Genomic DNA, 14,585 nt, shown 5'->3' with positions numbered 1-14,585 from the left:
TGCGGAATCCTAAAGAAGTCAAAGGACTAATTTGAATTGAACGGTTTCAACGTGGCCAGAAAAGATAGAATAGGAAAAACAGCAGGTGGAGTTATTATGTTTATAACAAAAAACCTAAAACACAAAACTATAGAAGTGGAATTAAAGGACAGTAATTAACCTAACCGTAATCTAACGGTAATCTAAAACAAAAGTTGCAAGTATGAATGAGAACGATATATGTATAGAGGAAATTAAAAAACTGGGACCATCCATAATTCTTGGGGATTTTAATGCAAAAAATGTGGCATGGAACTGTTAGACGACAGACGATGCTGGAGTAAAATTACTGGATATTATGGAAAGCCATCGAATGGATGTTATTAATTTTAATTCTAAAATACATATTAATGTAAGAAGCAATAGTTTTAGTAACCTCGACCTTATATTTTCTGACTCAAAGCTTATAAATAGGATTGAATGTTATCAAGAAGAAAAACCAATGGGTTCTGATCATTTTCCCTTAAGACAAGAAATTAATATGGAAAAGAACATTTACAGAAAAAAAGACCAATAGAATATTCTCGAAAAGAACAAATTGGGAAGCATACCAAATGGAAATGGACTCGGCCTACAATAGATTATTAAAATTAAATATATCCGTCCTAGATAAATATAAGAATTTCACAGAAAAAATGGTTCAGGCAATTAAGAACAATACTCCAGCCAGAAGAGAAGTGAACAATAAATTCGAACGGTGGCTATGCAATACAGCATTCAATAATTGGATTATATATAAAAAACAAGCAGCAAATACTAAAAGAGTTTTACGAAAAAAGGAAAGGGATAGTTTTAAGACATTTGCTGATAGTATTAATTTTAGAACATCCTTAATATACACATGGAATAGAATCAAGACACTCAAAACAAAATGGGCCAAAATTAATAATAAGAACACGACAACAACAGAAAATAGTCAAATTATTATAGAAAACTGCATACAGAAATTGAGCCCACCATGGGTTTCAGTCAACCCAGTGTTCAATTTAAACGTAGAAAAGAAATTAATTCTTAGACGACATCTTTAGCTTTCTTGAGCTGAACGTAGTTATAGAGAAAATAAACCTGGAGTCGTCTCCAGGATTGGACGGGATAAAATACAAAATGATGAAGGCGTTGTCTAACAAATGCAGGTTATTGTTATTGGATATATTTAATGAAATATATATAAGCAAAGTCATCCCAGAAGACTGGAACGAATGCCAAGTATTATACTATTAATTAAAAAGCCTGATGGCAAAAGTTTCCGTCCCATTACACTATCATGTATGCGCAAGATATTGGAAAGAATGATTAACGATACATTGAGTTGGTGCGGTGACAAAAATAGGATTCTCCCAGACTTTCAATCAGGATTTAGAAAGGGGTGATCATGTACAGACAACCTAGCTAATTTAACTTCATATGCGAAAGTGGGGATGATTCAAAAACAATACACAGTAGCTGCATTTCTAGATATCGGATCTGCATATGACAATGTGTTAATGGATAAATTGCTGGAAAAACTAGCCAACATAGGGATCTCAATTAGAATGCTAACATGTATAGCACTCTGGATGTACAGTAGAACAGTAAGTTTTGTGGGTTTTGTGAGTTTTGGCAATACAAGAAGGATATTTAAGGGTCTTTCTCAAGAAGGGGTCTAAAGTCCATTATTATATACTATATATGTGGCGGATATCTTTCAAGGCCTCCAAAAAGGGATGCAGGATGAACAAAAAATATCATGACTAATTACACTACTTTACAAAAAAAAAAAAAAAAAAAAAAAAGGTACATTCACAGCCATTATTTTTTTCTTATATATTTTGGCCTGTTAAACTAGAAAATCAGAATGAAAATTTTTTCTATTTTTCCATTTTTCGACGATTTGGTCGTGCAAAATACCATATTAAAGGTGATCGAATTTCCAACAATTGCTTCTAACACTATTTTCCAATCGGTTCAGTAGTTTAAGTGTTGTGGCCCATAACATGTATATGAGAAACTTCAATTCTTTGGGCTAAAATAGAACACACGCAAATCGAAACCGGTCTAAGGACACTTTTGACCCCCTTTAACTGGATATACACTTCATTTTATTTTCATCATGGATTCAAATCTAAGAATTTGAACCATTTTTATTATAAAATGTTTTAAGCAACTCGCAAGAACGAGAACAAAGAAAAATGAAATGATGATACAGTTATTTACCTGCAACTTTTGATTCTCTTTTATGATACGAGTATTCTCCCGTCCACCCTCTTTACCAATTTCATCATACTGTTGACGCAGAATTTCCAGTTCGCACTGCAATGTGGTTGATTTCTTAACGTATTCCTCTCGCTGCTTAGCTAGAGTTGCTTTTTGCTGTTTTACTTCAGCTGCGATTGCTGCTAGGCATTCAATTTGAAGAGATGTTAAAAACTGCATACGTAACAACGTTAAAACTCTTAATAAAAGTTATGTAATTGATAATTGAATATAGACTTGCGATCGAATACATGAAATAAAATTAAAATAAATTAAAAGACACACCTTCCTTTTTGGCATCCTCTGGTCTTGCCAAGGATGACACTAATCCAGAGGAACCACTATCCACTGGTCTCGATGATTCTTGCTGAGATGTTAACGTAGGAGGTGGAGGTGCTTGTTGATTGTTATAGGGTAACTCGTTTTCTGGCCAGTTTGGGTAATCCTAACAAAATAAATATACATTTGATCTCAAACACTCAATCAGTATTCCTATGGAACCTTACCTTTATTCGTCCATACTCAAATCAGAACTTTGGATAATACACGGAAGATTCTTGAAGATGAATCATCTGGTCAATAATACTGGTTTCCAATGTCGATGCCAATAAAATAAACAACGCGAACGTTATACTTACGCTGGAATTCGCAATATCTCGCGATACAAAGGAACATAACGTTCATCCCCAAAAATCAACGATACTACCAATTGCTATCAACAACACTTTGGTAGTTTCACACAACAATCTCGTACTTATTTTCACAAATTCGTACAGTGCAATTAAACTGACAAAAATAAATAGGTAATATCTCAAATGATTTCTCGCAAGCAGTGGAACTTAATTGTATTGCTTTGATCCCAATACAACCTCGATTATCGCAAAAGAAGATTATTGTTCCCATACAAAATACACATTCCTCTTATAATTAAAATCTTTTTTCTTTTTTTAAAAACAACTTACGCTGCGATAACTAGTGGAATGCGGGTAACTGTAGTCATAGGCTAGCCCATAGTGGTAGTTGTAATTATTATATCCTTGATTGTAAGATGCTATGGGTGGTGGTGGCTGACTCGTATTCGGAGGTGGAGGTGCCTGAAGAACAGAAATAACATTTTCCTATGTATTGTCTTAATAAACCAACAGGCAACTTTAGTTCCTAATACGAATATAGATTGTACTTTATTTTACTTTATTTTTACATAACCAATAAGTCAGTTAATATAAAATATAATTTCGACTATACCTGATAATGATGAAGCGATGTAACATAAGCACCAGAAATGTTTGGATTCGGAGTAGAAGTTTGAGACTGTGAGGTTTGCTGTTCCCATTCTTGTTGCGAACGACTGGAATCCTTTCTTCTTCTATCTCTAGAACTTGAACGCGATCTTCTGTCCCTAGAGCGAGATCGTCGGTATCTGTTCCTTCTCGGAGATGGTGATCGATCATACTTCCTAGACCTTCTTTTGTGAGAAGAATCTTCTGAATCAGCGCTAGGGCTTCTAGGTCCTTTACGTCTTGATTCTTGTTCCATCTTCCTATACTTCTAATCTACAAAAATCGCATTCATCAAAACTACATTATGATTATGATATCAAATCACTTGCACAGGAATTGACTGTGTAGTAAATGCACAGTGGAATAGTTTATAAACACCCTGTACATTCATGGTAGAATAACATGTAATGTATTAATCAGAGATGACGTTAGAGTGCTAGAACTGCACGTCCAATTAATTTCGACGTTAATCAACTCGCTAAAGTGTCATACGACTCCAACTAATATGCATATTCAGAGAGGAAGAAAATAATTTTAAATGTCGCATTGCAGCCATTACTATTGTGCCGATAAAACGTCGATGTTACTTCTCAACGTGTTGAACGCAATTACAAGTGGTTACCTTTGTAAACGATTATTCTGCGGCTTAAGTACTCCGTTTCCGGTAAGTACCGACGCGAAAGATAGAGAATAATATATTTTAAGCCGCTTGAAAATCATTCAATCGACATAACGTAACGCGAACCCAAAAACGAATGGAAGAAGCCAAACTATGCAGAACTATGACTGTGGACGAAACTCATAGAAATAAAATGCTATTAGACGGACGAACTCAAAGGCCGTGTTCGGAAATTGGCTGACAGTACTGGACAGTACTGTCGGTATTGAATTTCCGTTCGAAAATGCTTTCCAGTATGGCTGATGAGACTGTAACGTACTACCATTTTGTCGGACATCGGTCCTAGGGAATTGCGGACTTCCGGCTGTCGAGACTATCAGCAAGGAGGTAGTGCAGAGTACAGGAGAGAGTTGAGGAAATATTAATGGAAAACACTGACCAATCAGAGCGCGAGTATGCCGGTGAAGCGGCCGCGGTAGCGTATGAGCGCAGCCGCCTAGCACGTAGCTTACGCTCCACCGGCATACTCGTGCTCTGATTGGTCAGTGTTTTTCATTAATATCTCCTCAACGAAGCCTCGGACAACATTTTCGCCAAGGAAAAAGTGTTTCAAATCACCCCCCGAACCACCCGTTTCATGGTGTTACAACATTTTTGGGACACCCTGTAGAGTCAGTATTGCATATGGCGTGATATGGCCAGATATGGCGACGCTCAGTGTTGTGTTTTTCGTTGTGATATAAACCTGTGATAATACTCTGTGATAAAAAAAATTTATAAATCATAAAATAAGAAGTATTCAGACAGATAATTGACGACGAGACTGCTACTACATATACACTGCGGTGCATAACTATAGCACTACTAATTTTGTTAAGATGAGGAAATATACTGAAGTAGTCTAAGCATATATTGAGATAAAGTCGAAAAACATTATAGAATCGGTGCAAAACTATAGCACCACCTTCATTTTCATCACACTTCAAGCATGTTTGTCATAAAATTTTCATCTAATTCAGAGTTTTATTTATTAATTAATACAATGCCACGCGGTAAATATCTTGCTGAGAAAGAGAAAGGTGAAATTTTAGCCTATAACAAGCTAGAAATGGGATTTAGGGAAATTGCACGTAAACTTGGGTGGTCCCCTAAAGTTATATCAAATTTTTTACATAATCCGTCGAAATATGGCCAAAATAAGAAAGGAGGACCTAAAGAGAAACTGTCCCCATGTGCTGAGAGGCAGATTATTAAAATTGGGAGCAATAGTTTGAAAATCTGTCGGGAAATTACAGCGAAGTGTAAACTCGAAGTGTCACGTTAGACCATTCAACGTGTCTTTAGAAGGAATCCAAACATTGCCAGACAAAAACTAATTTCAGCAGCCGTTCTTTCTAAACGCCACAAAATAGCAAGAATGGAATACAGCTGCAAAAACATGAATAAAAACTGGGATCATGTAAGTTTAATGTTAATCGACAAATTAAGAGGTGACATTATTTTCTTCCATTTAATGTTCTTTGTTAGGTAATATTTTCCGATGAGAAAAAGTTTAATCTCAATGGCCCAGATGGGTTCAATTGTTACTGGAGAGACCTACGAAAAGACTCAAAATATTTCTCTAAACGCAATTTTTTTCCGACTTATCAGACGGGGTCCATTGTTAATGGTATGGACTGCGTTTTGCTCGAGTGGCAAGTATGGAGTTAGCGTTTCCTTCATCCAGAATGAATGGCATGATATGGCCATTAAGGCCACTTATATTAAGTGGTTTCAAACACTTAATATAAATTCATTAAACTGGCCAGCATGTTCCCCGGATCAAAATCCGATGGAAAATTGATGGGGTATGATAATACGGCGTATTTATGCACACAACCAACAATTTTCGAGCATTTCGCAGTTAAAAGAAGCTGTACTAAAATCTTGGAATGAAATTAACGATGAAATTTTGAAAAAACTAGTTGGGAGTATGCCAAGTCGCATTTTTGAGTTAATTGAGAAGAAAGGAGGTCCTACTCATTATTAAATTATTCCCTTTTATTCAGTGAAATTATAATTTAATCATTACATTATAATTTAATATTGGTATTATTATTAGTTATCTTAAATAAATGTTATGTTCGCCGTTTTATCATTGCTATAATATATCTTTAGCCTCTTTCACATGATACTATTAAAAATTAGAAATTATTAATTAAATCTACAAAACGCACGAAAATTGTAGCGGTGCTAAAGTTATGCACCGTAGTGTATAATAAATTTAACACACGTGGAGTATGAAAAATCGACGACCGGTGAGTTACCCTTTTTTTTGTCTCTACTACTTTTACATCATTATACCTATTTTTGAAAACTGCCACATTTCGAATTAACAGAGTTGATTCGGGCCATATTTTTGGGAAATATTTTGAGGTATGAAGTATGTAAAATAAAAATGGGCCTCTGATCCAAAGTTTAACCAAAAATGTAATTTGAGCTAAAAAATTGCTGGTTAATTTTATAAAAGGTCGGAAATGCCAAAATACTCCAAACGAAGAGAAATTGGACGAGGATAAATGGAGTGGTTGGATAAATTATTAGAAATTCTCGAACTGAGAAAAGAAAAGATATACATTTTATAGTGATGTGTAGAGTGATGCATACCATGACAAATAATAACAAAATAGCGGTTAATTGTTATAATTCTCAATTCATTGTTTACATTCATAAATTTTTTTATATTTCACAATTTCATTAACAATCACATTTAATACAGCTTGGAGGATGTAGGATCGCAAGAATGAATGGGAAAGGTACTAAGAATAAAAGTAAATTGTTTATTTATTAGTAAACTGTACTTTTTAGTTTTTGGAGAGGCGATTTTCTCTAGGCGACTGTGGTAATTATCTCGTTCTCTCCTAAAGAGTGCAGCAAAGAATGCCGCGTTCGCTGTCTTTTTTCTTTTCTTTTCTGTTGGTTTCTCTTGAGTAATGCTGCGGTGCTTAGGGAGATACCCTTATAACCCGCTTTGCTCCTTGGTCCTTGAAGTGTAGTGTGGAGTTGATTTACTTGTGTGTTGCAGGGTAAAAAGTTTCAAAAAACCTGATAACAGTAAAAATAAGAAAAAATGAATTAGTTTTATTTTTATAAGGAGTCGCTTACCATTTTGGGAGTCCTGAATCTAATTTTGAGTGGTATTTCCTGTTTTGTAATGTCCTAGGATGTTTATTAGAGGATTTGCATGTTCATAGTTACATAGGTTGTGAAGTCTTGATTGTATATAGGTTTCCAGGTATTTGATGTTGGTATCTCTGTGTAGTAGTTGAATCGGATAGTCTCTGTCCTTGTTTAATATGATTCTTAGGAATTTGTTTTGGGATCTTTGTGCTGTTTTGATATATGTTTTGGCTGCAGTGATCCAGATTTGTGCACCATATGTTAGTATGGGTCTCGCGCACATTTTGTAAAATAGTATTTTTTGTGAAGTGTGCTGTTTTCTCCTATTAGTGGGAGAAGGTGTTTGAATGAAAACGCCTATTGTTTTTCTTGCTCTATCCTGTATTGTATGCTTCCATGTAAGTTTGTTGTCTATCCATAGTCCAAGGTATTTGACTTTGTTGGTCCATTCTATTTGGTGATTTCTTATTTTAATTGTTGAAGGATATGTTGTTCTTTTTTAACCGACTTCGAAAAGGAGGAGGTTACTCAATTCGACATGTGTGTGTTTTTTTTTTTTTTTTTTTTTTTTTATGACTGTTCACCTATTACGCCGAGATGGCTTGATGATTCAGAGTGAAACCTCTTGCATCTTGTCGAATATTTCTTCCAGTTGGTCGCGTAAAAGAAACATTTTGTGATTTGTCATTTTTTACCCGTTTTTTTTTAAACAGAAAAGTTTTGTCTTGCTTCTTACTCCGAGAAGGATGGACCAATCAGATTGAAACTTCTTGCATCTGGAAGAACATTTGCCATTTGGTCTCATAACAAAACATTTGTGTTTGTCTTATTTTTTACCACTTTATATCACATTTTATCGCAAAAAGCGTACTATTTCACGTATGTTTGGCCTGAAATCGATGAAACCCCTTACATTTTGCTGGCGGAGAGGTTTTCGCAATGATCACAGATGCAAAACTTTTTGAATTTCTGTATTGTTCATAACTATTGTTATCGCAAAATTCCTATTATATGATGTAACTCGGTGAGGAAATTACCAAGCGCGATGGAACTTTCCTCATTTTATAATAGATGAATTCGTGATGTTCCCATTTGCAGAAATTTATGGACACTTTCATTGTTTAAAATCATTGTTGGTGCAAAATTGCTATGCTCTGGTGTAGTTCAATAAGGAATTTACCAAACGCAATCAATCCTTTCACATGTATTCCTGATAATCCCATTTGCAATTATACAGGGTGTCGAAAAAATGTTGGATGTCCTTGAATGGGGTGTTTCGGGGTTGGCGGTGATTTGAAACAATTTTTTCTTAACGAAAATGTTGTTCGAGGCTTTGTTAAGGAGATACTGACAGAAACCCCCGAGCAATCAGAGCGCGAGTAAGCCGGTGGAGCGCATGCGATAGCATAGGCTCCGGAGGCGCTCCTCCGGCATACTCGCACTCTGATTGGTCGGGAGTTTCTGTTTCTGGAATATCTCCTTAACGAAACCTCGAGCAACATTTTCGCTAAGAAAAATGGTTTCAACCCCCCCTCCCCCACCCGCGGAACAACCCTTTTCAAGGACCTCCAACGTTTTTGGGTCATCCTGTATATTGCTCATAACTATTGTTATTGCATGAAACCTATTGGTTATAGATTGCCACTAAAAAGAGTGACAAAAAATAATTTTTTGGAAAAAAATTTAACCGACTTCGAAAAAAGTGCAGTGAAAAGCATGAAATAATTTCTAGTTAATTTATATGAATACGCACTAGCTCTAGATATAATTGCCTAAAAGTATGGGAAAATGCAGTGAAAAGTGATATAATTTCTATTTAAACTTCATTGTTATTCACCGTCGTTTGATGAATTTGGTTAAATTATTCAATACATTATATTAAATACAATGCACATTTTTCGGAGGCGGCGCATAATATAAAATTACTGTCCTAGCGAATTATCGAGGACTGTCTGGATTCCAAAAAGATCGATATACGTCAACACGATTCGCCTGTCTCTCTCTCTTCTGTCTCTCTGACAATGTTGGCCACCACGGAGAGCGACGTGGTGCGGAGAGACGTAACCGCCTGGAAATTTTGGCGTCCAAATTGTTCTCCGAAGATGGGAATATATAGAGCCACCGCTGACATACGTGCGATGAATATGTTATAAAGCTTCGTGCTTCGTCTGTTTCGAACTGCGAGACTTCTTAACTTTCTTGTGATTCACCAGTTTCACATAAAAATCTTTGTTTCCTTTAGACATCGGTATTTGCTTCGTCTGCGAAGTGGGAAATGTCTTACGTTAATTCTGTCAACTCGACAAAATTCTGTTCGAGCAAAGATACCGAACAACTACCTACAGACTTTGGTCCGAAGGTAGGAGAAAAAATCATACCACGTGATTATTACAAATTCCATGGGTGGTGGTTGATTTGTTCTCATGGCATTTCACCTTCCTAGGTGTTTAGGTTTCGTCTTATCTGTTTTCGGTGGCTGACACCAACGATAGCCACTGTCGGCGGTTCCTTTGCTGACGCTACGGTGCAAAAGGTGCAAAGTCTTATTAGACCTGTCCACCCACCGGTGGGTGGTAATATGTACCGAGGATCGTATGCGATCCGTAGCTGCAACTTCTGAATCTGGAAAACGGTTGCACTTTCGTACATCGCGGTAAGGTATTTGTATTTGTATTTGTATATTTCTTTATTGTGTAACAAAAATATTGTTATTAACACATTTCCGTTGTACATAACTTCTCTTTTACATTCTCTCTGTTAACAAAGTGAACTTAGTCTACTATATTACAATCTAATATAAGCGTTTTTATACATGTGACTGATTACTTAGTGTCTATTTGTATACATTTTGAGGTTTTGTGGGTAAAAATCAACAATTATATATGTATTATTTTTCCTAACTTACAATTATGAGCTTTTGTAGTCTTAACAAATATATTATATATATTTTAGTTTTTTCTTATTAGAACTATGTTATTCTACCTGCTCCTTATTCTAGTTCAGTTCGCTTCGAGGGAAGTTTACCATATCACAAATCGCTTGATACCTTTATTCGTTGTTGTTTTTTTTTTTTTTTGAATTCGAAAAATAGGAATACTTTTAGAGTATTTGGTTTTCGTTTTATATCTATATTGACCAAAATGGCCTCAGTCTTACTTACAGTCTCTTTGTTGTTTTCCTATTCTCCCTATTCTTTTATTCTTTTATACTTATAAAAGAATACATTTGTTTGGTTAGAAAAATTACCTAACTTAGAATAAGTTACATCTCGTTGTCCCGTGTTAGCAGGATTTATCGAACTAATAATACTCATAATACGATGTTTGCTTCTTTTAGGAAAGCTATTATTGCTTTTAACGCCGAGATCTTTTCGCTATTTATAATTTGCGCTACATTATAATTGTTATTAATTATTAAGGTACCTATTTTACCAAACATTTTTAAACGCGGAATGATTCTGAATGGACATCTAAAAAGGACATGATCTATTGATTCTTCTTCCATTTTACAATCACATATTTTGTTGTCTATTATACCTTTCCTACCTAGTGATTCTTTTAAGTTGAAATGATTTGATCTTAGTCTCGAGATTGACCTAATAGCATGTCTGTCTAATATGTTTCCGAACTTTTGAAACCAAGGTTTAAATTTGACTTTTTTCTTATGTTCCCAAAAATTTGAAAAGTAATATGCCCCTTTGCTTCTACCAATTTCCTCCACTCTATCGCTAAAAGTATCCCAGATTATATGTTTTTGTTGTACCAAATAGTCTAGTCTCGATATCGGTATGTCTTCCTCTGGTAACTTGTTGGTATATTCTTTAGCAAGGGAGTCTGCTTTTTCATTCCCTGGAATTCCTTGATGTCCTGGGACCCAGATCAGTACTATCTTTTCTCTATTTTTCTGGTTTATCAGTGTCTTGTAAATCTTTAGAATCCATGCATTATTGCTGCTTTTATCTGTATCGTCAAGTTTTTCTATTCTGCTTTCAAGGCCTGTAAGTGCTGATAGGGAGTCAGTTAATATTAAAATATTTTTGTAGTTCATATGTTTGGTTAATTCTATGGCTTTAAATATACCTATGGCTTCTGTGGTGTAGATTGTTGCTTCTTTGTGAATGCTGTACCAGTTTCTATGGGTATTCCTTGTGGTAGATTGAGATAAATTCCTATTCCATTTGCAGTTTTGTTCTCTTGTTTTGACCCGTCTGTGTAACATATAACTGTATCTTCTTTTTTAACATTATGTTTGTCCATTAAAAATTGGTTGATTGTATTGAGAGGAATTGCTCCGGTTTCGAGGATTTTTCCTGTGTCCTTGTCTATATGTATTTTTTCTAAATTCTTCCTTTTGTTTAGTATCTTCTCTTTCCAATTAAAGCTGCTTTCCAGTGTCTGGTTGCTGGATAGTATTTTGTTTTTAAGATGTGCTATTTCATAAAAAGATATTTCGATTAGACTGGGTTTTGTTCCTATTCCTTTTTCCCATTGCATTAGGTGGTCCATATCATTATGATTCGAGAAGTATTTTAGTTGATTACTTAGTGTTTTGCTGTATGTTTCTGTTTTTTCTATTTCTCTGAGCCAATATCTGATTGTAGCTTGTTTAGCTCTTAGGTGGTGTCCTACAAATCCTGTGTCGGCATACATTACTGCGATTGGGGTAGTCATTCTGTAACCAATGGCTTCTCTCAATGCTGCTGATTCTATTTTTCTAATTTTTTTGTTCTGTTCTAGATTCCCTTCTTTGGTATATATTATATATGCTCCATAATCAACAACCGAGGAAATAAGAGCTCTGGTGATCTTTATACCCCAATTTTGGTTTATCCCAAACGTTTTTTAGCCTTGTGTATGATGTCGTCGAAATGTGTTCTGAAACGTAAGTTGTAATCTAGCGTAATTCCTAAAAATTTCGCTTCTGGGCTGGAATTTATAGCTATCTTCTTTTTATTTATTACCACGTTAATCGAAAAATCTTCCAATTTAGGATTTGTTTGAAATCTGACTACCTTTGTTTTTTCTGGCGCTATTGTTAGATCCCTGATTTCCAAATGTTCTACTAATCTTCTCAGTGCTGTTTCCGATGGGTATAGTGATGTCTCATCTTTTTTGTACTTGTTTACTATGACTATGTCATCTGCATAGAGTAATGTAAAAGTTCGTTCGTCATCTATTTTCTTCTGTAAACCGTTGATGTAAATGTTAAACAAAGTAGGACTAAGTATAGCCCCTTGTGGGACTCCTTTTTTCCAAACTATTTCTTTTGTGCCTTGAGTACAATGATTAAAGATTACCTTTCTGTTGTTGAGCCAGTTCCTTATCCAGTTATACATAGTTTGACGGACAGTTTATCATTCTTAAAACATGCAGTAATTTTACCAGATTTACGTTATCGTATGCTCCTTTGATGTCTATAAAAATTCCTACTGTGTTTGCTTTTTCCCTATTGTTGTGCTTGATTTCGTTTGTTATGCGTATTAGATTGTCCATTGTTGATTTGTTTTTTCTAAAACCTGCCTGATTGTTTTCTAATTTTTGGTTTTCTTCTAACCAGAGTTGTAGCCTATTATTGATAATCCTCTCTAAGGTCTTACCTACGCATGATGTAAGGGTAATTGGGCGGAGGGCTTTTTTTCCTGGTTTTTGTAACATAATTATTTCCCCTCTTCTCCAGTCTGAAGGGATTTCCCCTGTATTCCAACTTTCCTCGTATATTTTGTGTAGGTGGTCCTTCATATAAAGTGGCAGTTCTGCAATTATTTTATAATCTATACCATCCACTCCTGGTGCTGATTTTTTATTTTTATTCTTTTCTATTGTCTGGAGCATCTCTATTTTGTCTATTGATATGTTCCATATTCTAGTCTGATTATTGTCCTCTTCCTGTGATATTGGTGCTGTGTGAGATGTAATAGATGTCGAGGTTACGTTGTTATCAATTATTTTGTTTATTTCCGTATCTTCTAATTCTTTCCTTACCTTTGTTTCTAATTTGTCGGTGTTTTCTGTATATCGTTTTTTTATCCCTCTAATTTTGTTCCATATTTTTGTTATATTTGTATTGTTGTTCATTTCCTGTATCAGTTTTTCCCAGGCAGTTCTCTTTTTTTCCCTTTTCAGGATCTTCCATCTGGTCTTCCATCCAAGCATGTTTTCGTAATCTTCGATTCTTCCGTGTTTCCAAAGATCTTTTTGATATTTCTTCCATGTTTTCCATGTAGAAGTGCACTCTTCGTCCCACCACCTAGGTTGAGTTTTACGTTGTGTGTTGTTTCTATTGTTTTGTGGACGTGGATTGGTGTTTCGTGTTGTATTGTTGTGTCTGTGTTGTTGAGTGTGTTGAGATTCTGCGTTTCTTACCTCAAAGTATTCTATTATCGGTTGTTTCCATTTGTTATATTTTTCTGCAAGATTATGTCCTTGTTGTATACTTGTATTTATTTCCTCTTCTTTGTTTGCGAAGTGCAAACCTGAATTCTTTTCAGTCTATTTTATATGGTTTGTAAAGCCTACTTGTTTTGTTTACTTTATTTCCTATTGGTTGGAACATGTTACTATTTAGGTTTAAGTTAATTGAGAATTCTATAATTTGATGGTCTGAGCCTAAATCCATACCTGATTCGTTCCATTCGATGAAATCTGAGAAATCGTTATGGCATGCTATTAGGTCAATATTTGAAGGCTGAGAGCCTCTACCTATTCTAGATATTGTATCAATGTTAACGATCATGAATTCTATTTCCTCTAAGGCTGTTTCTAAGCTAACTCCCTCTGCGGAACTTTTTTGGCAGTTCCAAAGTGGGTTGTGTGCCTTGTGTGTTGGGAATTCCTTCCCATTCCTCGTTGGATATATACCCTATTTGTGTATTTGACGCCAAAACAGGTTCTTCTTCCGTATGAGTTGGTCTGGGAGATGTTTTTGGCAAAGTTGAATAATTATGTTTGTTTTTACTTTGGAATTCTGGAATATGTAGATTATCTTCCCTTGTTGGTGTTATTCTGTGTTTGGACGTGGTCGGCTTATTTTGTTGGTAATATTCCTTATTTTTAATTATAATAGGTGGTTCATTCATAGTACTTTTTGTTCTTCGGTAACGTTCATCTTTGTAGGTTATGGGGATTCTTTCTGTCTCCCTTTCCTGTTGTAAGAATTGTTTTTCTTTATGGTAATTTTTAAGGAAGTACCTTTGTTTGTCCTCATAAATGTCATTGAGATCTTTTTCTGTAGGTTCTCCTTTGCTGCCTTGTACGTAC

At 35.2% G+C, this 14,585-nt stretch overlaps 2 protein-coding genes and 1 long non-coding RNA gene across 5 annotated transcripts; 1 reads left to right on the top strand and 2 right to left on the bottom strand.

Annotated features, from left to right (window-relative positions):
• Positions 1-2,097: 2,097 nt before the first annotated feature.
• LOC128882510 (uncharacterized) lies at positions 2,098-4,461 on the bottom strand. 2 transcript variants are annotated; one of them, XM_054134118.1, is made up of 5 exons: positions 4,174-4,461; positions 3,517-3,824; positions 3,234-3,365; positions 2,557-2,716; positions 2,098-2,414 (listed from the first exon to the last, which is right to left on the bottom strand). In XM_054134118.1, exons 2-5 carry the CDS (start codon positions 3,805-3,807, stop codon positions 2,113-2,115), a joined length of 885 nt encoding a protein of 294 aa, XP_053990093.1. In that variant the 5' UTR covers positions 3,808-3,824; positions 4,174-4,461; the 3' UTR covers positions 2,098-2,112. The 2 variants fall into 2 exon arrangements, with proteins under 2 accessions (XP_053990093.1, XP_053990094.1); XM_054134119.1 differs by having other exon boundaries at positions 2,098-2,411; positions 4,174-4,458.
• A 276-nt stretch (positions 4,462-4,737) lies between these two features.
• On the top strand, positions 4,738-6,856 carry LOC128882512 (uncharacterized). Its single transcript, XR_008458444.1, has 3 exons — positions 4,738-5,629; positions 6,328-6,467; positions 6,549-6,856. It is a non-coding gene; the product is annotated as an uncharacterized LOC128882512 (long non-coding RNA).
• Positions 6,857-7,038: 182 nt separating this feature from the next.
• LOC128882511 (uncharacterized) lies at positions 7,039-11,550 on the bottom strand. Of its 2 annotated transcripts, none has more exons than XR_008458443.1 (2): positions 7,914-11,550; positions 7,039-7,254 (listed from the first exon to the last, which is right to left on the bottom strand). XR_008458443.1 is itself a non-coding variant. In XM_054134120.1 (2 exons), the coding sequence occupies exons 1-2, from the start codon at positions 11,545-11,547 to the stop codon at positions 10,639-10,641; spliced, it is 834 nt and encodes a 277-aa protein (XP_053990095.1). In that variant the 5' UTR covers positions 11,548-11,550; the 3' UTR covers positions 7,766-10,638. The 2 variants fall into 2 exon arrangements, 1 of the variants encoding a protein (XP_053990095.1); XM_054134120.1 differs by lacking the exon at positions 7,039-7,254 and having other exon boundaries at positions 7,766-11,333; positions 11,409-11,550.
• Positions 11,551-14,585: the final 3,035 nt, after the last annotated feature.

The sequence above is a fragment of the Hylaeus volcanicus genome, unplaced genomic scaffold, assembly GCF_026283585.1.
Source record: "Hylaeus volcanicus isolate JK05 unplaced genomic scaffold, UHH_iyHylVolc1.0_haploid 12048, whole genome shotgun sequence".
Taxonomy (NCBI): domain Eukaryota; kingdom Metazoa; phylum Arthropoda; class Insecta; order Hymenoptera; family Colletidae; genus Hylaeus; species Hylaeus volcanicus.
Note: the sequence above shows the minus strand (reverse complement) of the source record. Positions and strands in the feature narration are given on the sequence as shown.

Excerpts from the sequence above, each read along its gene's own strand:
- LOC128882510 (XM_054134118.1), bottom strand. The coding sequence starts at position 3,807 with ATGGAACAAGAATCAAGACGTAAAGGACCTAGAAGCCCTAGCGCTGAT. Across the intron at positions 2,717-3,233 it reads ATTCCACTAGTTATCGCAGC|GATTACCCAAACTGGCCAGA; the intron begins GTAAGTTGTTTT and ends TTATTTTGTTAG. Across the intron at positions 2,415-2,556 it reads AGAGGATGCCAAAAAGGAAG|CAGCAATCGCAGCTGAAGTA; the intron begins GTGTGTCTTTTA and ends TTGAATGCCTAG.
- LOC128882511 (XM_054134120.1), bottom strand. The coding sequence starts at position 11,547 with ATGTTACACAGACGGGTCAAAACAAGAGAACAAAACTGCAAATGGAAT. Across the intron at positions 11,334-11,408 it reads CTACACCACAGAAGCCATAG|CACTTACAGGCCTTGAAAGC; the intron begins GTATATTTAAAG and ends ACTCCCTATCAG.